This window comes from Hetaerina americana, unplaced genomic scaffold (genome assembly GCF_022747635.1).
Source record: "Hetaerina americana unplaced genomic scaffold, ioHetAmer1.1.p SCAF_7, whole genome shotgun sequence".
NCBI classification, from domain to species: domain Eukaryota; kingdom Metazoa; phylum Arthropoda; class Insecta; order Odonata; family Calopterygidae; genus Hetaerina; species Hetaerina americana.
In genome coordinates, this window is record NW_027287316.1 from 77,980,833 (window position 1) to 78,006,274 (window position 25,442).

At 35.9% G+C, this 25,442-nt stretch overlaps 3 protein-coding genes across 5 annotated transcripts in view; 1 reads left to right on the forward strand and 2 right to left on the reverse strand.

Moving 5' to 3' along the window:
* Positions 1-343: 343 nt before the first annotated feature.
* Positions 344-16,637, reverse strand: LOC139696939 (serine/threonine-protein kinase Pink1, mitochondrial-like). Its single transcript, XM_071595834.1, has 9 exons — positions 16,052-16,637; positions 15,818-15,962; positions 14,737-14,962; positions 14,297-14,476; positions 8,397-8,519; positions 6,915-7,086; positions 5,391-5,636; positions 3,764-3,856; positions 344-1,336 (listed from the first exon to the last, which is right to left on the reverse strand). Exons 1-9 carry the CDS (start codon positions 16,448-16,450, stop codon positions 1,052-1,054), a joined length of 1,869 nt encoding a protein of 622 aa, XP_071451935.1. The 5' UTR covers positions 16,451-16,637; the 3' UTR covers positions 344-1,051.
* Positions 16,638-18,329: 1,692 nt separating this feature from the next.
* LOC139696221 (uncharacterized) lies at positions 18,330-24,666 on the reverse strand. The gene is made up of 6 exons (XM_071594890.1): positions 24,436-24,666; positions 24,218-24,332; positions 23,928-24,101; positions 23,678-23,825; positions 23,337-23,527; positions 18,330-19,227 (listed from the first exon to the last, which is right to left on the reverse strand). The coding sequence occupies exons 3-6, from the start codon at positions 24,096-24,098 to the stop codon at positions 18,985-18,987; spliced, it is 753 nt and encodes a 250-aa protein (XP_071450991.1). The 5' UTR covers positions 24,099-24,101; positions 24,218-24,332; positions 24,436-24,666; the 3' UTR covers positions 18,330-18,984.
* A 20-nt stretch (positions 24,667-24,686) lies between these two features.
* Opa1 (Opa1 mitochondrial dynamin like GTPase) overlaps positions 24,687-25,442 on the forward strand; it is a 36,681-nt gene continuing 35,925 nt past the window's right edge. For 2 of the 3 annotated variants that reach the window (XM_071594887.1, XM_071594889.1), the window contains exons 1-2: positions 24,760-24,981; positions 25,104-25,395. In XM_071594887.1, the coding sequence (XP_071450988.1) occupies positions 24,953-24,981; positions 25,104-25,395 (321 nt within the window). In that variant the 5' untranslated portion in view covers positions 24,760-24,952. Of the gene's footprint in view, positions 24,982-25,103; positions 25,396-25,442 lie in introns of all 3 variants that reach the window. The other variant, XM_071594888.1, reaches the window with a different exon arrangement.

The following is a 25,442-nucleotide window of genomic DNA, read 5'->3' on the forward strand; positions in this document are numbered from 1 at the left end:
GACCCTTCAAGTGTCAAAGTTGCTGGGAACAACACCGACAAATTTGCCCAAAAATGCCAGCAATGCTCTCGGTGACTCTTTTTCTCTTTGGCCATTAATGTAAATAACAATCAAATAATTCTTGTTTTTAGCCCTTTATTCTCTTCTTCTTTACCTCAATTAATGGTTTTTTATCAACTATCACCAAATTTTGAAAATAATACCATTTGTAAGAACATTTCTCATTGATTCTGCATTTCTCTTTATATAGCCCTGCAATTAAGCAACTCATGGCACTCCAAGGGTTGACCTAAAGGGCAGACCTTGCAAAAAATGCATGCACAATACAAAATAAAACATCAAAGAAATATAATCCCCTTCATTTATTTAGGTTACTACAAATTGTTCCCCTTATTAGAGTTTACATGGATCTAAAAAGGAAATTAAAGAGTCAACCTATGGAACTAAGAAGGTACAAGTTAAAAACCTCACAAAAAGTCATTAAATTATTCATTCACATGTGTATAAACATGGAAAGGGATTTTTTGTATGCTTAGTGAAATATCTAATCCATTAACTCAAGACATTTAAGTACAGCATGAGATCAGATGCCACCATATTCCATGTAATACTCGTGAGTTATTTTCATTTTATTTCATGCAAATAAAAATATTCTATTGAATAAACAAATTTCCTGCCATTAGAAAAGCATGAATGGAAAGGAATAGGAAGGTAAATAGAGGTGAACAGCTAATGACATAGAAAAATATATGTACATAATATTCAAACCTATTCAAAAATTCAAACCAATAAGTGACCTTAAGCAATTAAAGCCTAATGATTGAATGACATTGTAAAAAAATATGGGTTCATTTTAGAAAGTTGCAGTCTCAATCTACACCCATTTGAAACATCACGAGCAGACTTGCATATCAGTGACTAGGGGACTAACAAAATGAGGCAACTTTAAGCTGAAACTGAAGATTTATTTACCAAATTTTGCCATTTCATGTAGCAAGCCCCAGTGATTTTTAGCCCTAAAATATTTACAATCGAAAAAAGCATCAGTCTTTCAAGGGTCAACAGTGGAAATTGGGATACTTTGCAACAGTGAGCATGACTGCTTATCCAGGGAAACCATCTGTGAGAGTGAACTGCAAGTGGTCGGAATACTGCTCTCTGGCCAATGCCGTCTCATCCACATCACTGCTTCGCGAACTTTCCTCAGTTGGACGCGGGCCAAGAAAGTTGAAATAAGCTGATATTCAGGAAATGTACGGCGCTGAGAGTATGAACCCAAAGAAAGGCCTCTCTCACAGACCAACTTGGACGTGAGAAACAGGAGCCACTGGAGAACCTATAAAATGAGAAATATTCCAAATGAATAATCATAACAGGATGCAGAAGCAGAATCCAGAAGTTATCATTGCCAAAATACCATATTTTCCCATCGATAACACGTGCATTATCAATACAAAAATGTTCACCATATCAAAAAAATGATGATGTGCGCAATGTAATGAAAATTGAAAAAACTCCAAACATTTACATACCTATGAACACAATATTTTTAAGAAGAGTCTTACAAAAAAAATAGTGTGTAAGCATGCCTTTCTCATTGCATTCTATTTTATACAGATCTGCTACTGTTACAGTTATTTCATCTCATAAATCCACGAGAAAAAGAAAAACATATAATTTCTGTACTTCATTTACTCTAATATGTAGTTCTTTATTCTAATCCATAGTACTTCACGTGTACATAGAGTACATCGTATTAAATATACATACGTATAAATATATGATAGGAGAGGAATATCACTCAAATCCAAAAAATTCGTCACCTGAATCACAATTAAATGAATTGGGCACATTTATTATCTCTTGAGGCACATAACCGAGTTCACTCTCCAAAGTTAACTCTTCCTCATCTTCTAGCACTGGTGTTGAAATATTATCTAAAGCTTTTTCAAATCCATTTTTTACACAAGTCACTCTGACACACTGCCAACTTCCCAGGATCCACCGTGTTACATATTTCTTCATAAGACACTCTTTTAATCCTTCCTGATTCTGTATAATCTTTCGCACCAGACATCATCCACTTTTCCAACTAGAATGCAACTTAAATTTAAAAGATTTATAATGGATAAATCCTGGCAGCCTCGCGATTTCCTTTTTCTTCTGTGAAATTTATGACTTCTTGCTTAAATATCGCTGTATACGATTCTCTTCTCCAAGGGTAATTTTCTGGAGAAAATTCTAAAAACAATACTAACACAGCGTAGTAAAGCAAACAAAACAAGAAAATTCTATTTCATTTATTCTCTTCTTTTTTTATATTTGATTTGCTGTAGGTTACTATGCACAACAAAAATAAGGGCACACAAACCTATGTCTCGTTTATGACTTACGAATCATAGCGAAAAAGCAATAAGGCGGCATATTGTGTTGGCTTGTAAATATTGTTTATTTTTTTATCCTTCTGTTGATTGGAATTAATTTTAATCACCTGGCTCTAATCTTCTATACACTTACGGTAGATATAGCCACAGACAATTATGGTTTTATTTATTATTTGGTTGTTACCATTTATTAGTGTATGGATATAGACGTATTTTTAAACACAATATATATAATTTTTACATGCATATATAATATTTATGTGCATATATATGTACACACAGAGATGCAGCATCTCTAGCCATTCAAGATAACTATGAAGCTCTGAGCACGCTGTATCCATACAAATTCATGATAACTACAAAGTTCTGGGCGCACGTTATCGACGGACAAATACAGTACATGCATCCCACAATTTGTCACTGTACAAACCAAATATGGCTGTAAAATCAAACACAGTTACCCCTTCAATCCTAAACACGTTAATTGAATGTTGCAAGAGGCATTAAAATTTCAAGGTTTACATGCAATTAATTATGACATTCATTAATTCAACCTTTTCCATTATATGCACTTATTTCTCACCATCACCATTGACTTAAAATAAAATTATTATTATTACCAACATTGGTATTCAACCGGTTAAGCTAAGTTTTGGATGGACAAAGCCAGTATAATGAAATTAATTTTGATCCTCCACTACCACTGTCATCAACCTGACGTTTGATAGGCGAGGGCAGAAATCACTCGGTATTTAGTCCAAGAGGGCGTGAAATTCACACATCTGGAAAGTAACAGAAACCAGTTCCTTTCCCTGTGCCACCTTTGGGTTCCCCATGAAAGATTTGGCACACAAAAAATCACAGAGGGCACCCTGAGGTATCCTTGGAATATTAACTCCGGCTCTCCAGCCGAGCACTCTACTCACTGGGCTACCACGTCCCTTCATTTTGATCACATGGTAATAAATATTTTTTTTACTTTATCTAGACGAGCAAAGATGAACCAGATTTTGAGTTTTCAACAAACTTGCCATTTCACAAAATTCATCAAAAAACCTAATAAATCAGTTACTGTCACAGATTATATGGAAAGGAAAGTCACAGATTTTGCAAATACACCAGAATTTCACACCATTTCACATGTTGCAAAAATGTTTGCCCCTCCCTCCAGCATTGAATAAGGTTAACTAATCATCAGGTTTCCCAGGAGATTAGCTGGTGGAGTTACAGATTCCACACAGGGCACAACTACATACTGATACCTTTCGGTTAACAGGTAAGCACATTAACCACAATTGAAATGGTACTTACAGTTTATGAACAGAAATATAAACCTTTTAATGAGGGAATCTTAAGTATAATTGAAGGTAAACACATACCTCATTGCTTGATGGGCTGTTGCCTTCCATCCAGGATTTTGGTGCCCAAAGGAACAGCTGACACACATTGGCAGCCATGTCTGCACTCATTCGCTAGTATAATTAAAAAAAAAAGACAGGAGGACTCTTGAAATTGCATTGGGAATTGAATGCAACAAAAGGTTTAAAATTCAAGTCTGAATGCAATTAGTTTGTCCAAATTATCAGGTTCACAAATTAAATTATGTAATAATGCACTGATTCCATAACCAGCAGCCAATTAATCTGGCCAAATCAATCTTAGCAGTGTCTCCTCAGCATACAATGAGTTTATATTACAACACAGATGGTTAATGAAATACTCTAGTGGAGAATAGTATGGCTTATTTTAAAACTAAAAATGCAAATTATAATAGAACAATCAAGAAAATTTGAGAGCAAAAGAATTTACAACCAACTAGAGTTAAGTGAGTGGGTCATGATTTCTCCCACATTCTCAGCCAATTAACAATTATGTTGATTGGCTGGGAATATATTGCATTAACCTTCCTATTTAACACTAATTCATCAACTACAGATATTATGGCCTAATTGTGATGATGAGATGCAACAGCATATAATTACGAGAGTGGGCTGAACAATAACGCACACATGCTGCTTGTAGACCACAAACAAAATGACCTTCAGAAGCACCCCCAGGGGCATGTGGAAGTAACATTCCCCCTCAACTTGTATGGGCAGGTTTGAGGTCATTACATTCATCCAGTGTACTTTGAGAAGAGGAAGTATTGAGACGTGCTCTAGTGCTATGCCAACGCAAGTTAAACAGCGTGCTGTTATCGAATAATAAACTGCAGAAAAAGTGACTCCTAAAAGCTGTTTATGGTGACAATGCTGTTAATAGCTCTACTGTAAATCGATGGGTAGTAAAATTTCGTGGTTGCGAGCCTGGAAAAGCCATAAATGTTGATGAAACACGCAGCAGACAGAAGATTTAATTCAAAATGACTCAAAAGCATACAATACACCTCCAACTTTCAAGGCAGCCCGGTGCCAATAATCTTGAAACATGACAATGCTCGTCCACACACCCCATGCGCAACTGGAGAGGCTCTGCTAAACCTGAAATTTGAACAGATTCCACACCCTCCTCATTCCTCCGATCTTGCACCTTACGATTTTAATTTTTGTCATCCACTCAAGAGGCGCCTCAAGGGTAATCATTACACCTCGGACAATGAAGTGAAGGCAGCTGTCAAGTCCTGGATTCGAGAAAAGTGGGAAGTGTTTTTCAATGACGGAATGAAAAAACTTGTAACACATTGGGAGAATAGGGCTACCCTTAATGGAGACTATGTTGAAAAATAAATATATGATTTTAAAACTGAAGAATTGTACTTTGATGTACTTAATGCCCAATCTTGCCATTTGTTTTAGTTTGTGGTCTACAGGCATGGGTCTATTACTTTCCAGCCTACCCTCGTATACGACATTGATATGAATTAACTAATGTCTTGTCTAATAGCACCAAATTTCTAGCACAAATCAAGGCTCGAAGGGTCTCCAAATCTCTTTCCATCACTTTGCCAAGCAATCACTTCCAACAGAACCATGAGTGGCTGTTTCCAAAACATGGTCGATCCCATACCTTGGAAGGATCACGGTGCAAGAGGTTTTTAATTAGGGCACAGATGACACTCGGCACGGTAGATGGCAACGTGGGGAGTTTGTCCTCATCATAGGTGGAACTACGCAGCAGCGGACGCTGCCCATCGGCCTTCAAGTAGAAGGGGTTGATGGATCCAAAGAGTTCATAGGCAACCGCACCCACGGCCCATGCATCCGACTTGGCATAATTAATGGTAGTGAATGGACCAGGCACTACAGTGACAACCTGTGGGGGACAAAATCAATAGGAATTATATGCATGCTATCTTGACCTTGATGGCGTGGTTTTGAAGGTCAAACACTCAACAGTTAAGAAGCCCCTAAATGTAAAATCAGATTTCTTCATTGATTAGATGTCTCAAAAGGCAAGATGAATTTTACTTTTTTGTGTGCTTACAAATCCACCATTCTTAACCCTTTGCAATGTAATAAATGACTTAAAATGGATGATCAACTCTCGGCTGGATGCCCAAAAATTACTATTTTATTGGAGAGGGTAACTTTATGGGTTCTCTTCTAGGTCCAAACAGTAAAACAATCACATTATCAATGTCATTTCAAAATCTATTCTTTACTATTTCAAAATCAGTTTGTTATCACTTTTCAAATACCCTGCATCCTGCATACCTGCAATTATCCGTTAGCATTTTACGTGTATTTTCAGTCCCTAGTCAGATGTTTTGCAATTCACCTACATGTTCAAACCTGCAATAATTATGCAATCATAACTCAAACAGTTGAGCCATTACATTAATCACTACGCCTCTAATTGAGTTGCTAATATATTCAATTTCAATAGATCTTTTGAATTGGGAACATTTTTCTCAACAATAAGTAGTCAATTAAAATCAATACCATGTAGTTTCTATGTGATCCATTGCATAGTTCTTAAAAATGAAGGTATTTTTTTCTGAGACTTCAATTAAAAGTGATGGTTAAATTTTTTCATTGAGTATTATGACAAAAAACAGTTTACACTCAAGAAGACAAGGTATTTTCTCTATAGTACATGATATTACACAGTATTTTGCCTCTCACTAGGAAGTTCTAAGGATTGTGAAGTAGAATGGCAATGACATCATCTCATGCACTCCTGTCTGCGATGCCTTTATTTAATGAACCACCAAAACTGAATGAAGTATGTAGTTGGCTGGATCCAAAATAAGATTACAGACGAGCATTGGTACTTCCGGACGAGAGTTGGTACTTCCTTTTCATTTAAATATCTATTTAATTTAAGGAGAAAATGAATGCTTAAAAAAAGGTATTTCTTTAAACATTTTTCTTAGTTCCAAACAGTGCCTAAAATACATTCCTGAGTTAAAGTTTTCACATAAGAAAACAGACAGACAAACTCTTACATGATTTTCACCAAACAACAACCATCATGGTCCACATCTGACAGGGCACAATGTGTCTCACACCTACACATTAGAGACATTTGAGGCAAGGCTGAGATATCAGACACACGTACGCTATTTGGGATGGTAATTGAGAAACTGACCTCAGGAGCCATTAATGCAGCATTTCCTCCTTTATCAGTGTCAGGAGTGTGGTATGGAAGGCGCATACCAAGTTTCCGATCTGCCAAACAGCAACCAAAATCTGACACCACTAATATGGGCCAATCCTCTCCCTCAGAGAGGTCAATTAGTAGGTTATCAGATTTCAGATCTCTGAAAAAATCAAATATGATGAGAGATTTCATTTAAAGGAATTGAAAGTAGATATCATTTCTGGTAGTAAACAGTTGAGTTCACACTTTTGATCTCATCATCAATGGCTTGTGTTCATGCAGATTACACAAATACTTCTAATTGCTCAGAAAACACAAAGTCGAGGCAATTATCTTGGACCTGCAGTTAACCCAACCAATGCCTAAAACTGGAATTAACAATTATACCATAAATGTCACCCATCAAAGTTATATGCCAAATTCATTACAAGGACCAAATGCTGTATTTTACATTATATGTCTTGCAGTGCACTGAGAATAAAAATATTGATAATCAAAATTGACCAATTAAAAAAGTTGGTTTTGGGTCATATCAATAAAACTTTCAGAATTACTGGGTATTTCATTTAGACCTTTTAGAATGTTAGAGTGAGTTTTCATTGACGGAAATCATTACAATGATGTGATTATAAAATTTAAGAAATATTATAAGCGGATTTCGTGCCATATGAGTATTTTTGTGCATAGTTTGTGTTTTTAAGACCAAATTTTCAGGCGATTAATTTGTTATGTCACTGTTACCTGATATTATGCAGTAATAATTGTCATGTCAACACATATAAAGCCTGTCAAATTCAATTTCTCCTGATATATATTTTTTTATACCTAAGTATTAACATCTATTAAATATTTCACAGATTATTAAAATGCTAATTGGTATTCATACAACTAACAATATCTTATTCCAACAGATAAGTTAAAAATACATTATAATGCTGACTATTATGCTCCTACTTTCATCTTTACTCCTTTAACATCATGCCAAATAACTTCATAAACATCAGTAGCTGACATTACAGTATTTGTAGTGTTCCTAAACAGATGATGAAGAAGATTCTTGAGAAATGATAATATGAGCAGATTTGTGGGGGGGATAAACCACACAATTCAAACATATTTTTTAATAATATCAAATTATCAAACTAGTTAATCAGTTTTCAATATAAATATTCAAATTGTAACACTAGTTTTTATTTAAAATGTGGATAAAATTTTCTGCAGATATTCACCAAAGCTAAAATGAATTTTATGATGAAAAAATTAACACGCTTAGTACCTTATGACAGATGTGAGCATTTCTGAAGCACATACACAATATTGAAACTATAAAGGTAATTGGAAAATAGCCCAGCCATAGCTGCAATGAAAAATGTTTGTTACATTTCACAGCAAGAACTTCTTAAGTCAAAATGTTTCATGAACACACTGAATATTTCCAGTGCATTATCGATTAAATTAACCATTTCCAACCTGTGAGCCACTCCATGCATATTGATGTGTGCAACACCCTCAAGAAGTTGAGTGAGGAGAAGAAGAGAGACCCTCGGAGATAGCTCTCGACCTTGGAGATATTCACTGAGGCTGCAGTCATACCTTCAGAAAAAGTATATTCTCTCATTAAAACAAATATCACTATTATAAAATAAAATACTGTAAAGTTCTACAAACACATATTTGATATACTTCTTGAAGGATAATTTAATATGCATCTGTATTGAGAAAAAATTATCCAGAGATCATATGAAAAATCTCTGCATAAATACATTAATCTACAATTCTTCCGCTTGAATACTGCCTGATACGGCTACTCCAATGCTATGATTATGTCCTGGTAAATAATTCTGGTAATATATTATATATGAATGATTGCAGTAGAAGAGAAAAGAATACTCTAACATATTTGATGTTTTCAGACTTAATTTGTGGAAATCCATTATCACCGAATTAAAAAAAAATACATCTTTACACCAATTTTATCACACAAGACGTTTCAGCACATAGGCATTATCCTCCCAGTGGTACCCGAGGATGAAGCAGATGCAATGAAAAAGTCGCACCTAATAAATTTAGCGGAAAGATACACAGTGTATTTTTACTTCAGTGAAGACTTAAGTAATTAAAAAGACTTGATGAATAAGAATGATGAAAATAAAATGGATAGAGTGAATAATATATGACTTCAATGATTAGGTGAAGAGAGAAACCTACGAAAACACTTTCAGTGAAAAGTATGAAACTGCAGAGCACTTCTTGATGCCCTACATACGAGGGGGGACCCAAAAGTAACCGAAATTTTGCTGCGGTGGGGAGCGAGAGTGGGGGAAGCCTTTGTCCGGCCGGTCAGGCCACCCGCCTGTTGCATCAGTATGCACACCACCGTCGCTGTGACTGGATCGGTCCGTCCGTGAGAGCCATTTCAGTGAAACAACTTTTTTCATTTAGGCGAAAAACGTGATGGCGGATTATCAAGAGCAATGCGCTGCGGTGAAATTTTGTTTCCTGTTGGGGAAATTGGCCGCGGAAACTATTGTAATGTTCAAGACTGCTTATGGGGAAGCTGCCCTAAGCAAAACCAGAGTCTAAAAGTGGTTTCCACGTTTTAAAAATGGTGAAATACCAATTGAAGACAACCCCATTCAGGCCGCCCTTCAACATCACGAACTGACGAAAACGTCGACAAAATGAATGCCCTCATTCATGAAGACTGTCGTAGAACCATCCATCAACTCCGTGAGATGTCTGGAGTGTTATGGAGTTCAATTCAGAGGATTCTAGAGAAGATCTTTGGCAACAAGCGACTGGTTCTTCCATCATGACCGCCGGCCACCATCCACCAGCTCATACCACCCTCTCCGTGATGCAAGTTTTTGACAAAAAACAGCATAACATCAATATCCATCCCACCCATTCTCACCGGATTTAGGTCCCTGTGACTTCTTTTTGTTCCTCAGACTCAAAATGGACATAAAAGGAAAGCGTTTTGACACTGTGGAGGAGATAAAACAAAAATCGCTAGAAGGCCTAAAGGACATCTTGATAAATGTACTCGCCGTCAAGAAAGAGCCAATCAGAGAGCTCCCGGCCAGCCAGCGTCTCCTATATATAGCGGCCAAAATGCAACGTACATCACTTCGACCTGAAGACGCCTCCAGGACTGGGGGCGAAACAGTTGTCATCCAACTAAACTACGCGACGGTAATTCCTGGAAATCAGCATGGATTCAAAGGAAGCATCGTTTGGAGAAGTGCATTGTGGTAAATGGGGAATACTTTGAAGTTGAACAAAATTTAATGCAAGTATATTGAGAACTAAGGAATCTATAACAACATTCCTGTTATTTTTGGGTCCCCCTTGTACAGTTTACTTGAGACAAAAAAAAGCATCAATTAGGGAAATACGGATGAAGCTTGAGGACAAATCATGAGATGCAGGAAATGGAACCCATCACACACACAAATATGAAGAAATGAAGAGACACTAGCAGGAAACAAGATATCCTTGAGAGGTATAACAAACCAATCCTTGGATAAGCTTCTAACAAACAATGTTGATTGGAAAATGGAGAGTTTATAAATAAGAATGTTGTGTGATAATGAAGGAGGGTGAGCAATTGGTCTCTAATGTGAGGTTTAAGTTCATGTTGTACACTTAGGAGTATCCCAAACTGTTATTTTGCTCCATATATTTTTTATAAATTTCAGAATCCTTGGCATTATTTTAATTATCAGGGAATTTAATTAACAGGAAGCAAATCTGAGTTTAAGTAATGAATGCATCATTGTACACATTCAATTATGCTTATGTGAGTTCTACCCTCACCTAGCGAAGTAACCCTCTAATAATTAATTCAATTTCCATCCAATTAAATACATGATAGCAAAACAATGTCTATCAAGGAAATAAGTCATTATTAGTCTACCTCAATTAGAAATTGTAACCATAAACCTTTCATTCCAGGTATTCATGAGATTCCGATTCCTGGAGTCGGAAACAACATAAAATTTTTAAGACAAAACATTTTGTGTCATTATTATTAAAAGATTTTATACTTGCAACTCAGGCATAATAATGTGCATTTATAATTTTTTCAAATATCCAAGAAGACTTACTTATATTTTGCATATTTTGGTATATTTTGCACCAAATCTATTACAGTAACCTCTGGATTATCCATGTGCCAATGGATGCATGATGAAGAAGAGATAATCGAAAAACAAGGATAACAGAAATAAGCCAAATATATGGAACATACAACTACCATAAAGTGAATAGGAGACGTAGTTTCCTCAGAGAGCTAAACCAATCATATGGCCACAAAAACAACAAATAAAAGGCGAAAGACGAAGGAATTTTAAAAAAGAATCCCTGACACCGATTCATATTCTTCAATTAATATACTGATAAAATTAATGCAGTGTAAATAGTTCATGACTCATTTGTTGCATAGTAAGACTATATATTTTCTCTCCTTAAAGGAGAACATGGAATTCTGAGGGTTAGCGAATGTGAGGGAAACAATAATGGGAAAATACAGATCATACATAAGTGTTTAAATTTAAACATTAAATACTATTGACAACTGTTGATTTTGTGAAATTTAAAACTTTCAGGAAAGCAGAGGTATTTAATACTTGTATTTTTTAAAGTGTATCAAATATTCAAAGCAATTGCCTTTCTTAACGAATGTATTTTTATTAAAATTTCAAAGAGCACAGGGAAGAGAGTGGCACAGATAATCCACAAGATGGATAATAGAGAGGTTACTGTACTTTACTTTTGCACATTCTTCATTGCTTTCACTTTAAGCGAGTCACAACCGAGATCATTTCCTTCTCCATGGGAATAAGAATTCAATTGAGGCGGAATATAATTCAAAGAATGACACATTCCATCAACATTTCAGACCTTGTGCAATTTAGCATAAAACTTCAATACGTTTAAGAATAAACATATCGTTTTCCAACCAAAAGTGCTGCAATACATTCAGCATTTTAAAAATATTTCTAAAAAGTTTTGTTCTCAACTGGCGACCAGAATTCAAAAGAGAATTCTGCTCTCAAAACTACTCATGCATTCAATTGTCAGATGGCCTTAGTTTTGCTTTAATCTCACACATCATTATCATTACCAGACAAACATTCTGAGATAAGTCTCATCGAGCTTCCCTCTTAATTACCCTATCTAATCTCCGCCTTCACATCTTCCATAATGCAAGTCATTACTGTGTTGTTTAGCACAATCTGCACTAACCCAAAAGTCTCAATGCATGTCAAAGTTGCATTCAATTTATACAAAGGCAAAGCACTTCTCACTCCCACCAAGGGTTAACATTAATGCAACACATTTAAAACTATGGGGGTGCATTTATAATAATGAATAACTAAACAATAAGCTGTCGACTCCAAAGGGGTTTACAAGAAACCATGCAATTTGGTACAATGCTCATATCCTTATTTGTGTACAATCTTTAAAGGAAAAATTTAATACAAAGGCACATATATCCCTAATTAACCAAGTGGTTTATATTGAAAAAAACAGCACAAAACCACAGGCAAGAAACCACAGGGTATATAGGATTTAAGGGATTAAATTTCACTTAAAACGCAAAGTAAAAATTTTGTAAATTCAGTTTCACTCTATTCTCGTGGACGTTACAGGACAGAAACTACCTCCCACTCCTAAGAATAATTCCCTTTATGACTGTAGAGAGATCTGGAGGAAGTAATTATTATGAGATGAAATGCCGGCAACAAAACATTAGGCACCTCATATTAAATGATCTAGGAATTAATGGTCATTTATAAGTTCATCAAGAATAAATTAAAAATTAATGATTCGACCTAATACACACTCTTAAGCTTATGATGTCTAATAGTTCAAGTAAATAGGCTGTGACAAATTAATAAGACACTGACATTTTAAAATCATAATTGATGCAAGTGATAAGACTTATGGAATAAAATAAAATGCATTGATGAAAGTAAATAATTCTCAGGCCAATTATGGTGGCTTGTTGTATTAGCACTTCCAGTTTTGTGAAATGAACATAGTGAGGCTGACTGATGGCCTCACACACACCTTTATTAGCTAATCTCTTTTCCACCACTGCCAAATTGTTGAATTGATCTACGCACACCACATCTGTGGTAAAAATATAAATGCATGTATATGCTTGTTTATCGTGCATTCTGATTGGTCAACATCGTATTGTAGTGCTTTCAGAGCAGAGTAATGGAAAATTAAAAAAGATATGCATTTCAATCAAATTGTTAACAATGCCATGCAGTTTTGAACAGTGAAAATTTTACATGTCATTGACATAATCGAAACAAAATACATATATTTAAAGAAAAAACTCATCAGTGCTGGGACATCATGCACTCATGAGCAAGTATCGAGCTTGGATAAATGGCCACTGAGTTAGTTAAATCTCTGTGATTGATTTTCTATTTAAATGAATAATGCAATCAAGAGATCCATAATTCACTATATTATCATCCCACAAAAAAACCAAAGTATTCTACAATTTCACTTCAAATCTCACAAATAACTAACATTAGATTAAATAATGACCGGCAAGAGATATCGGACACTGTGCAAAGGTTTAATATTTGTATACTACATGTATATACATTTAATTTTCATTTATTTTGTAATAGGGTATCATAGTCCAGGGGTAGATCACTTGGCTACTGGCCAAAGGGTCTTGGTTCGATTCCAGGCGATGCCTGTAGGCATTTTCACCCAAGCTGCATGATTTTCTGGGAACCAAATCTTCCTCTAAAACTAAATTGGGCACAGGGAAAACAATTGGCCACCCTACCCTCATATTTCAAATGTATTCCGTTAGCTTCACCTCACCGACCAAACCATCCTTTGGGTTGATTACTCTAGGGTGCACTGTTTATCTGAAGAAAATTGGCTAAGTAGTAATGGTAGTAAGAAGAGGTGGTGGCTGACGACGGGGTCGAAAAATAAATATGTTAATAGAAGAATAGTGACAACTTTAATACGGAGAATAGTTTTTTACGGTTTGGAAACTTGGTTGTTCTGGTAATAGGACGGTAACTTGGAGACTTTAGAGATGTGGGTGGGGAGAAAAATGGAGAAAATATAATGAATGGGAAAGAAAACTAACAACCAATTTCTAGGCATGGTAGGGGAAGGGAAGATAGCAGTAGCTAGAAAATCAGGGTAGGTAGGACAAGTGGATGTAGGAAAGATACTGAGAAAGGCAAAGAATGGGATGCTGAAGAATTTTAAAGAGGTGAGATTCATAGGAGAGTGAGCAAAAGAATAAGCATTTTGGATTTGATTACCTACCCTATTACTTTAGATTACATCTAATGATAATAGGGTGTATAACATACCTCTTCATCAGCAAAAACAGGCTCATATTCCGACCAGATCCATTGGGGTTGATTCTAGAAGGCAGGGCATCAGGGTAGAGAGAAAATGAACCGGGCAGTTGGGGGACTTGATCAGCAAACACATACTGCATGTCGACCACATTTGGATGTGGAGGAAGGGCCTTTGTGCGATCCTGCATGCTGAAATGGAGCATAATAATTAATGAGGAGCAAACATTCAAAGCTGGGCTAGTTGCAAACTCTCTTAATTAACCATCACCCTGTGACTACTGACTTAGATAGTGCTTTCAATTGGAGTATTCCAAGGGTAATAAATACCCTTTTCACTTCATTAATGATCTAACTAGTATCTATTTATTCATAAAAATTGAAACTTTCAAATCTACACAATAACTTATATATTCTTAAAGGTCAGGTTAATATTTATAATGCCTTCTCACCTCTTCTCCCAACCTGAAAGCTCTTCGTGGGCAATGTAGTACTGTGCTGGAACTGTTTCTCTGTGCATTGCCCTTAATATTGATAAAGCATTTGATTCTGCATCATAGTTGAACATCATCTTTAAAGCAAGAGGGAAAGATGTCAAAGGGTCGCCAAGAGAGATGGATGGAATACTTTCTGAAGCAGCAGGCATCTCCTCATCTTTCATTGCTGTTCCACCAGGATCTGAAATTTCAAATGACTGTTTCAAACACTGTAACATTTGTTTGAAGTGACTAAAAGGAGCAAATCAATTCCAGACCATTTTAGCTCAACACATTTCATTGTTGCGCCTCTTCCTACAAATTACCATCACATCACCTCTAGTCTATGACATGTTCAAATCCACACAGGACAATATACTCAATGGATGTACAAGAACGATCAGAATATATATATATATATATATATATATATATATATATATATATATATGTGTGTGTGTGTGTGTGTGAAATGACCATTTCTGGATATATATCAACATTTTAATGCATATGCAGGAAACAGGTGAGATGGGGCCACGAGAGTCAGGTGCTTCAGGAAATTACAATCATGACCAAAAGTGCATACACACAGAGTATACTAACTATTTGAAATTACTAATTTAGAAGGCATCATGTAAGAAGAACACTTTATCTATGGGTACCTTTTTCCATTTTTGGATATTATTGGGACATTCACTGAATGATGACAAATAAAATGTGTACATCCATTGAGGATATACAAACTATATGCAATTATACGTATACATACCGGCACATATGTGCATACATACATATTTATAAACACGCAATGGATAGGCTTGAGCTGTGAGCGTAGGGTATATAAAATGACAACCCCTAATTGATTCATTATTCTCTTTTCCATTCATCAATATAATTATGACAGCTCAAAGGTTCTTGAAGCAATGGTCAAAACTGTATGAATTTAACATTAATGGCTTCATTCGAGTGCCACAAATGACAGCCAGTTTCACAAATTGATGCCACACACCAATACAGAGTTTAATATAAGCACCAACAGCAATTATTTATTCCTTACCTTCTTTCCACCTTGCTGCATAAACAACCGCACTGCAACCTTTAGCAATTGCAGACCCAAGATTTAAATCCTTCAGCCCAATATCAGTCTTGACAGAATCATCCAAGCCAGTTCTCGCAGCCCATTTCATTTTGGACACAGCCTCCTATACCATGTTTTAAATCAGAAACTTGTTATTCCGGCCGTATGCATAAACTATTGACGATTTAAGTGTACACACTGGTAATTACTTACCCTAATCTCCCAGCAAATTCCTTCAAGCTCGTCATCTTTCGTCAGGATACCAGTTCCTGACGCAAGACTGACTCCAACTAATGCAAAAAATGGACCGGAATCGCCAAAAAACAGTCGCCTGGTAGCTCTTTTACGCAGATCGCTCGCTAATGAATTCGTTACTCGATTGAGGATATTTTCGACAAAAATTCGTCGGGCATGATAGTGAACTTGGTAACCAACATTTTGAAAAGTAGACCTTCCCAAAGAAGCCCGTAAGTTAGATTCTACCGCTTTACCCTCGTGGGCATTGATTTTGACACTATCCACTACGGTTCTGTATGGCTCTTGAGGTTTGATATATCTGAACAATAACCGTCCATTCTGAATAAGTCGATGGGCTACAGTACGGATCGACATTTCGCAATCTTGGGCATAAAGAGCCCACAAAGGGGCAAACGTTAATTTGGGGGCCTTCACTTTGTTAAAGCTGATTTACTTCCAGTAAAAATAGAAACTTTCACTCGTCTGTGTGATTAAACGACACTCACGACCTTTCCTAAGCCAACATCGCAATTGCTTTCGTGCGGCTCAATGTCACTACGTGATATATCAGCAGCTGTGAAAATCTTTTGAAACATAATGGAGGCAATTTTCCAGGGATAACTACTAAAAATATATATTTATATTATGATTCTAAAATTTAAAACAAATACGGATCATTATTCCTTCAACAATACAAAACGTTTGACTAATTGCCGAAAATAATTGGTATCCATAGGATGAATTGGGCGGGGTTTTAAACATTTTTAAGTCAAGACAAAGCTTTATCTTAGTCATCTTTTTCCGAATAAAAACGTCTAAAAATCATGAGCATATTAAAATAATGAATTGAGGCTATCTTTATTTTTAGGTTGATATCGATCAAACTTTTCTAATCCAGAAATCTTAGAAACTTGGTGGCTCTGACGAATATAACTTTGCGCAGAAATTACTATCGGAGACTTTCACGATAGTGATTACAATTGCGAAATACTTCATTCTAATAAAAACTTCCTTTCGTTTATCACACAAATGGTGATACTATCTTTTACATTTGAGTTGAACTGATTGGATAAATAAGAATAAGCAAATTGTGCTAAACAAACAAGACATTCTATAGAAAACATAGGAGCTGAATTAAAAACTTCTGATTATTCTTTATTTTTACATTTCTAGTTTCACTGCCAAGGCAGTATATGAAGTACGTTCCATTCATGTAAACTGATTTTTCCAATCCAAATGGAAAGAACAGATTGAAAGGAATTTTTTTGGGATTTATTCAACACATGATATTACTGAGTGGGGGCATTTCTTTCCCCTGTGGTTTCTCAGGATATGATATCTGAAAAATCACACCACTTGGATGAAACCGAGGTCGCCCAGAAGCATCAAAGATGTCAGCAGCCCAGTGTTCTACCCACTGGACACCCACACCTAAATAACAGACATGGAAATATCTCAATTCCGATGATACAGCAGTAAGGACCACTTACAATAATTCAAGAAACTATGCTTTTTGCTGATTGTGTTAACTGAAAATGCCTCCAATTCAAAACTTACCCTACTGAGATGAATGACTAGGGAAAGTGGGCACTCATTAGGTATGGATTAGGGGTGGTCAGTGTAATGATGGGACTGGCAGCAGTATCAACCATCTTTGAACAAATAGAAACATTTACTTCTCACAACAGGGATTCATTTCCTTGCCATATACTCGGGACATTTGCTCCCCTGTACCACATGATACCAAGCAACACTCAATTCGACCACAAAATCCAGAAGGGTTTTTAACATAGCACCCCTTTAAGAGACCCAAGAAAAAGACACTTGCTGCACTAGTTCCAGGAACTTTAAATACATAACAGCTTTTAAAAATTACCTCATATTATGTACATTCAGTCTGAGATTTTTGCTTAGGGCTTCAATGCACTCTGTTTCTCGGTATTTGACGATGTGCTGAATAAAGAGTTTCACTAGCTTCAGCTCTCTCACCTTCAGGTTGAGGATAACTGATGACCTTAGACCTTAAGTCACCAGCTGGAATAACTTTACTTAAGCAATAAATATGGTGTAAACCTGAGAAACATTCTAAGCTTCTTAAAACAGGTATTACTAGTTTTAATAGACGAGCATTAAAACTTTTAAATAACAAGCAAAAATGCAATATATTCCATTACCATATTCTAGAAAATTGAAATACATAGATGTTCAAAACTGAGGTTACTTTATTCTGTACAAAAATCACATTGCCATCCAGACTGACTTAATACATAAATTTAAATTAACCAATGAGGCACATTAGAAATCCCTCTCATTGGATTTATAAATGCCTTTGATAAAACATTGTCATTTGAGCACTGAATATCTTAATTACCTGTCCATTATCAATACCATTTTTACAAGCTCATATAAAAGTGTTAAATACTAAACCCTCAAAAATCTCACATGAAAAGGAGTACATAAGGCATGATAATGAGATGCAAGGTAAAGGTTTAAATTTACAATGATACAAAAAAACATCCTCTCTCAGGATGCAAATATACTCATTTAAATAACTTTAACATAATTGCATGCTAATGAGAAGAAAATCAGAAAATATTCTAAATAATTGTAAGGTGGGTCTTACAGCTTTGAACACAAATAGGTATCACAATGCCAAGGAAAGAAAATATAGAAAATTGCTCTCCTCAGCCGAATTCTATTCCAGTCCAAAATTAAAAAGGAAGATCTGACAAGACAATTACAGAGAAAATCTTGACTTCAAAAAACCTGTTCATGACATTTCAATAAAAAATCGATCAATCAAAATTTATTAAAAACAAGAATGTGCTGAGGTCACTGAATAAACATAGGCGTTTATTTAGGATAACTATCACAAATGCTTAACAAACAGCCATGATCCTCTCGGTACGTTAGATGATCATAGTTGCATCTTTATCCCACTCGACTGAGGCCCTCTTCCTGGGCAAAGTGGCAGCCTTGGCCACGGCATGCGGGGGAGTGTTTTCACAGTTGAAGGCACTCTGCTGGCTTAGGGGGAACTTCTGGAATGCATTGTCATACACAGAACGTTGCTGTTTCAGACGTAGAAACGTTGACGGAGACATCACATCAGCGGGTGCATTGGAGGAACGAATGCCAAGCGGTGTTCTTGCCTGGAGAAAAAAATAGAACTGGTTATAATATTATAGGATCTCTTTTGCAACAGTTCTCTCTTGAATTTGGCAATTTCAACATGAGCTCTGAGCCAGTTTCTAATAATAATACAAAAAAAGTCAATTGATTAAATAAACATCCTGCAGATTTTAAGAAAAAATTGTAATTGAGTACTTTTTTTTAATGATATAATGCGATAATATGTGCAAGATATGGATATTGCATTTTGAAAAGTTGAAATATTTTGCCACCACCCGGAATTGACCACATTACATTTGCAATATTTTACAATGAACAAGCGAACAATTTAAAAAAAAACAAGGCACAGCAATGGCCATCACATGGTAGTTGATTTGGGAATATAATACAATGTCACGGCTAATATTTATAACTGTATCATGCCGATTTCTTCCAAAAAATGAAATACATTACCGAGTGAAGCTGAAGATAACCTACATCATTATGTACAACATATTATGATTATCATAAATTAATATCCATGGTGATCCAGCAAGATGGCAGGGTGTTGCCATCATTCCTTCATGCATCACATTGTTGCGGAAAGAGAATTCTCAGTGTAATGCAACAAGCATATGCGGCTAATGGCTACTCTGTGAGTATCCTTGATCATCACAATTTCAGAAAAAGGGGGCTAATTGGAATTTGACAAACAGGCATTAATTACTCTATGCACTTGTATGATAAGTAGAAATATTAGGATTTAAAACATAAAATGTTCACATTAAAAGCAAATAGGTTGCTAAATAGCATGTTTCATCAGTAAAACTATAATTACAACAGGACTACAAGAATATGAATGCTTAAAATTCCATGACTTCACTTGGTGGTAAAATGCTCTGTGACACCAGAAATGAATGATATTTGTTAAAATACCAAAACCAACAATCAAGATGTCTGAAGAAGATTGAAATCTTGTACAGAAGATTTTCTGCACAAAATAACACTTTCCTTGCCTTATTATTTGTATTTCCTAGTGTCGAAAATCACACAAACATGATGGCGATTGGAAACTATACATGACAATCTTTAAGAATCCCATACTCTTTCTGGCTCTCCCTACCTGTAGCAACCTCATTATATTCCATTTCTAGTTTTCTAAACACTATGAGAAAAATTAGAGCTTTCATTTAAAGGAGACCAATAGTGTGTAAATATTACATTTAATTACCATGATTGAGACAGACATAAACAACCATCCTGCTGAATACAAATTCAATGAACAGCGGGAGATGCCACCACAGTCACTTTTAGGGGATTCATCCACTAATATGCATTGAAATGCAGACTTTTCAAAGAGTTGCATTCTCCGGATTCAATTGCACACTATAAACTCTGGTCTCTCTTTTCAACTGGTTGTAATAACCACAGTCCACAGAAGAAGTGGGGCAACCATGCACACCAGATCAGTTTGGGTGTAGTGACTCAATGACATGGCGAGTTTTAAGAATAACTATGGTGAGTGGAGAAGCATTGCGTTTTCCTGTTGCACCATTGCAGTAAATTAACACAAGATATTCATTGATTCAAAATAGCCAACAAAACCAGCAGTAAAGGAACGATCAAGTGTCTCAGCTAACTTTTTCATCTCCAGGGCTGCTATTCATTTTCTGAGTATTTTTCTTATCAAAGGTACATACATTTCATGCTCGAGCAATCAATGCACAAGGTCTCAGGTCAATTTGACATAATCAAAACACTGACAAAACAAAAATGCCATATGAACTGTGAAATCCTCATTACTTTTATATTAAGTAATCTACCAGTTAAGGTAGGTTTTGGATGGACAAAACTACCAAATAAATATTTTGACACCCCTAACAAAACAGCCCAGCAACCTACTCTACAATAAGTCGCTCTTCATCTCTGAGTACTTCCTCCCTTCATCCCATCCAATATCCCTACCCTGTTCCTGCCCTTTCCTTGTTTGCCTAACATTCTCCCCTTTATTACAGTTTTCAGCATCTTACTGCCGATCAATATGCCCTTCATCCATATTTCCTGCCTCCATAGGACTTCTCCCAGCAAACTCCTCTCTTCGCCCACAATACCAAGTACTTCCTCATTTGTTTTCTTCTCTGTCCATTTCACCTTCTCCATTCTTCTCCACACCCACATTTCAAAAGCCTCCAGTCTACGTCTATCCTCCTGCTTCAATGACCACGTTTCCGCTACGTACATAGCTACGCTCCATACCAAAGTTTTTACAAGTCTTTTCTTAATGTCCTTACTCAACATCCCCGTCATCAACTCCCTCCTCCTTGTGAAAGCCTCTTTGCCTATCGTAATTCTTCTCCTTTTGTCCTTACTACTTTGACTGTGTTGGTCCGAAACACTTCCGAGATATGTAAACTGTTCTACCTGCTCTAGTTTTTGCCCTCTTAATTTAATGTTTAGCTTAGCCTTTTTCTTTCTAGAAAATCGCTTAACCTTTACTATATTTACATTGATTCTGATTCTCATCCCATAGCTAATGCGCTGAATTTCCAATTCACTCAGCAATGCTTGCAACCCCTTGGCTGACTGACAAACTAAAGCTTGGTCATCCGCAAACCAAACTGATTTTACAAATTCCCCGCCAACTTTCATTCCCACCTCCAGTTCTTCTCATGCCTCTTCAACCATTTCCTCCAAATATACGTTTAACAGCAACGGTGATAATGGGCAACCCTGCCTTACAACCCTTCCGACTCTCCATTCCCCACTCGCACCTGAGTAGTCTGAGACATGTACAGGTTGCGGATTAGCCTCCTGTCCCTCCAATCTATTCCTATTTTCTTCAATACACACATTATTTTTTCACAATGCACTCTTATCAAACCCTTTTCGAAATCTGTGAAACAGGCAAATACGCCCTGATTGTATTCTATATTCCTCTCAATTAGTGATCTCATTAATGCAACGGCATCACCCATGCCACTGCCCTTCCTAAACCCAAACTGATCATCCCCTAAGTAACCATTTGCCCTACCCTCTATCCTTCTATTGATGACCCTGAGGACAACAAAATCCTGATAGCATTTTTTAAAAATTAAAAACATGTGGAAGAAATATAAAAATAAACAGAGCATAATAACGACAGTGCAAAACTAAATAACTGGCTTTGAAGATGATAAAGACAAAATGACTTGCATCAACCAGATGCATCGTAATTATGACAATGCTCTGGATTAGACAGTAAATAACTGATACATAACCACAAACTCATTTACGACCATTACTCGATTTATAGTAGTTTAATTTGGTTATAAAAATTGTAATTTATTCTTAGAGTTTTACTATTTAACATCTAGAAAATTGCACTTATAAAACATAGGCTTAATTAACAAAAACTTAAAATAAGGAACTTTCAAAAATTAATTGTGATAGTTCTGGCAGCACACACACTAAGTCTATTGAGTATGATTAATTAAATTACTAGATTGAAAAAGAATTTGATGAGGGTTTTATTTAGACATGTTGTCTATGAATAATGTTTCATTTTCGCATTATCCCCAAATTTCAATTATGCTTCTGAAGCTGTATGTGCTACAGGTGAGGGAAAATTAATAGCAAAACTAATGGGACTGGAGTAAGAATGCCATAGTTTCTCGACTGATTCAACAATTCATTTAAAGATTAAAATGTAACAAAAAGTTTGCAAAGACATTCAGTTCATTCCATAATTTTTGGTTTAATCTAAAAATGATAATAGAATTTCATTGTAGTTAAAAAAAAAAAGATTTGGCACTAACAATTTCGATAAATATAGATGAATTAAATTTCCAAAAGGTTCCGTTTTGTAAAAGGTGGCAGTTTCCTAAGACTTTCAAGGGGCCGTTATGTGGTATAAACGTTTTCCCAATTATTCTTTTGGGATAATCATTTTCTCATGGATGTGAACCACCATAGTAAAAAAACGAAAATTGGTCGGTCACCAGACAGTTGTGGTAGTAGCCCGATTTGTAATGGGAATGACAAGCAACACTACCAATGCATGAATATTACTTTAAGTTAGTAGGTAACCGATATCAATGACTTACCATTAGAAATTAAAAAGAGTGAGTTGAAAATCTAAGGAAACACTATCTTCTACCAATATGCATATTACCTTTTTCGGCAACGTTTTCGAAGCACTTCGGATCTCGGGTGAAAACTCCAATTTCTGGGATATTTTTCTCACTTCTTTCACCTTTTCTTTGTTTAATTTGGTACTAGTGGAGACGGCCGGATTATAGCTCCTTTCTATTTCAATTAATTCAGCTTCGATGCTCTCCAGCATATTATCAAACGCATCGATACCTAAAAAATATCAAAGTACAGGTTTGCAACAAAACCTTAATGAAATAAAATAATAGCATTATTTTAATGAAAGTAATAGCATTATTAGTGACCACAAGCAGGATCAAAAGCATAATTATATCGCGAAACAAGGCAAAATTCACAACGTACATGTGTCCTCGGTAGCGGTCAAGTCATTTAACGATGGTAGGTCAACTTCCGAAGATCTCATGGCCTTAGTCGAGTATATGCTTACAGGTGTATCCAATTCGCTCGGTTTTGTGCTTGGGGAAGATGCCGGTGTTCCGAGATCATCCTGCTGTAAAATGAAACTAAGGTTAAGAAGAGGGTCCAACAGATCAGGTATTACCCAATAATATATTTTGATACAAAAAACTAGCACAGAATCCAGAATGATTACTTTTTCAGTGGCAATAATTTGTATCGGAGTTCGAACTATTTCTGCTGTGGGAGATCGTGGGTCAAAACTCAGGATTCGGTGTGCTCTCTCTTCGTACTTAGGTTCTGGAGTTTGATAACTCTCGTCCTCTTTTGTGGTATATGCTGCATGGCGACTTAAAAAGTTACCCATATCCTGTTAATAAACATGATTTGATAATGCAGTAATTTCTCAGACAGTTGCTAAATGAAATCATCCCCTTTGATTATAATAAGCAAATAGCAAAACCATATAAATCACAGAAAACTTACTCAACGTATGCTGTATTCAGCCGCAAACCTCGGTTTCTTGAATTTAAATGGTGACGGAAGTAGTCATTTGTTCAACGGTCGTTATTAAATCATTTTGTATCTCAAAGATGGCAGCCTTGTCTCGTAGCATTATAATGAAAAAAATAGTCGAATCTTATCAAATTAAACATGAAGGTTATGATGCACATATTGGCGTTATTTATAACATTTTAAATTACATTTGGAGTGAACAAAATATCCATTTTATTTAATTCTGATTCCTATCATTGGTGTACCAATTGGAACATTTCCTGGTGACAGCATGATACAAGGAATAATTGATCTCCGAGTATTCCTTATGTTATTTCTTTATCTGAATTCCACTTCTCAGTAGAATATAATTGGCTTCATGCCTTAATAACTCATTTATCTCGTTTCATATGATTTTTTTCGTAGCTGCATTGTTTTTAAACTTAGTTAACCAATGCGCCTGTAGGGTGCTCAAAGCAGCCGGCTAAGAAGATAGAAACGATAGTAACGTTAATGAAAGTTACCTTTAATAAAAATAGAATCCTACTAAACAGTTGCATAATTATTTGTAATTATACCTTTAATATTAAAGTTCCGCTCATAAGATTCTTTAACCATTTTGTCCGTATTTATGATAGCATTCTCATACCCTGCAGTTGGATTGATTAGTAGATCAATGCATTTGGGTGTTGCTACAAATTTGTAACTTTTAAATCATCCTTTGATATGAAAAGCGTCAATGGGAAGAAAATTGGGTAAGTGATGAATTTTGAGTTAATAGTCTTTGTGGGCGACTCGTGTTATGCAGTATGTGTATTTTGAAGATATTTTGAGAATAAAGTTTGATAATAGTCATAGCTGGTGTTCTTGTTTTCAGAAACGCAATATGGGTTATTTCTGAGACTTTTCGTCGCCAATCTCTGAGTAACAAGAGGGTTTCTGGAGTGTATCAAATCAATGGAGTTTTCGTTCATGTTCAAAAACATGGACACTCAACATTTTCCAACTCAACCAAAATAAGTAGATATAACCTCTTGAGGATAAAACCATTGAACAGTGTACCATATCGAGGTGTTGCAATGGTTGTGGTTAGAATTTTAAGGGGTGTCCTCAAAGTGAGGTACCTGATATTGGGGGGTGCTGTTGGAGGAGGGATGACTTTAAAAAATGTATGTTTACCTTTTAAGTTCTAGCCATAATATGCTTCTACATTCTG

Coding starts and splice junctions, on each gene's coding strand:
- LOC139696221 (XM_071594890.1), bottom strand. CDS start 24,098: ATGGGTAACTTTTTAAGTCGCCATGCAGCATATACCACAAAAGAGGAC. Junction 23,826..23,927: donor AAATTATTGCCACTGAAAAA/GTAATCATTCTG, acceptor TTCATTTTACAG/CAGGATGATCTCGGAACACC. Junction 19,228..23,336: donor CGAAAACGTTGCCGAAAAAG/GTAATATGCATA, acceptor TTTTTTCTCCAG/GCAAGAACACCGCTTGGCAT.
- LOC139696939 (XM_071595834.1), bottom strand. CDS start 16,450: ATGTCGATCCGTACTGTAGCCCATCGACTTATTCAGAATGGACGGTTA. Junction 7,087..8,396: donor ATGCATGGAGTGGCTCACAG/GTTGGAAATGGT, acceptor TGATTTTTTCAG/AGATCTGAAATCTGATAACC. Junction 5,637..6,914: donor CTGCATTAATGGCTCCTGAG/GTCAGTTTCTCA, acceptor TGTCCCCCACAG/GTTGTCACTGTAGTGCCTGG.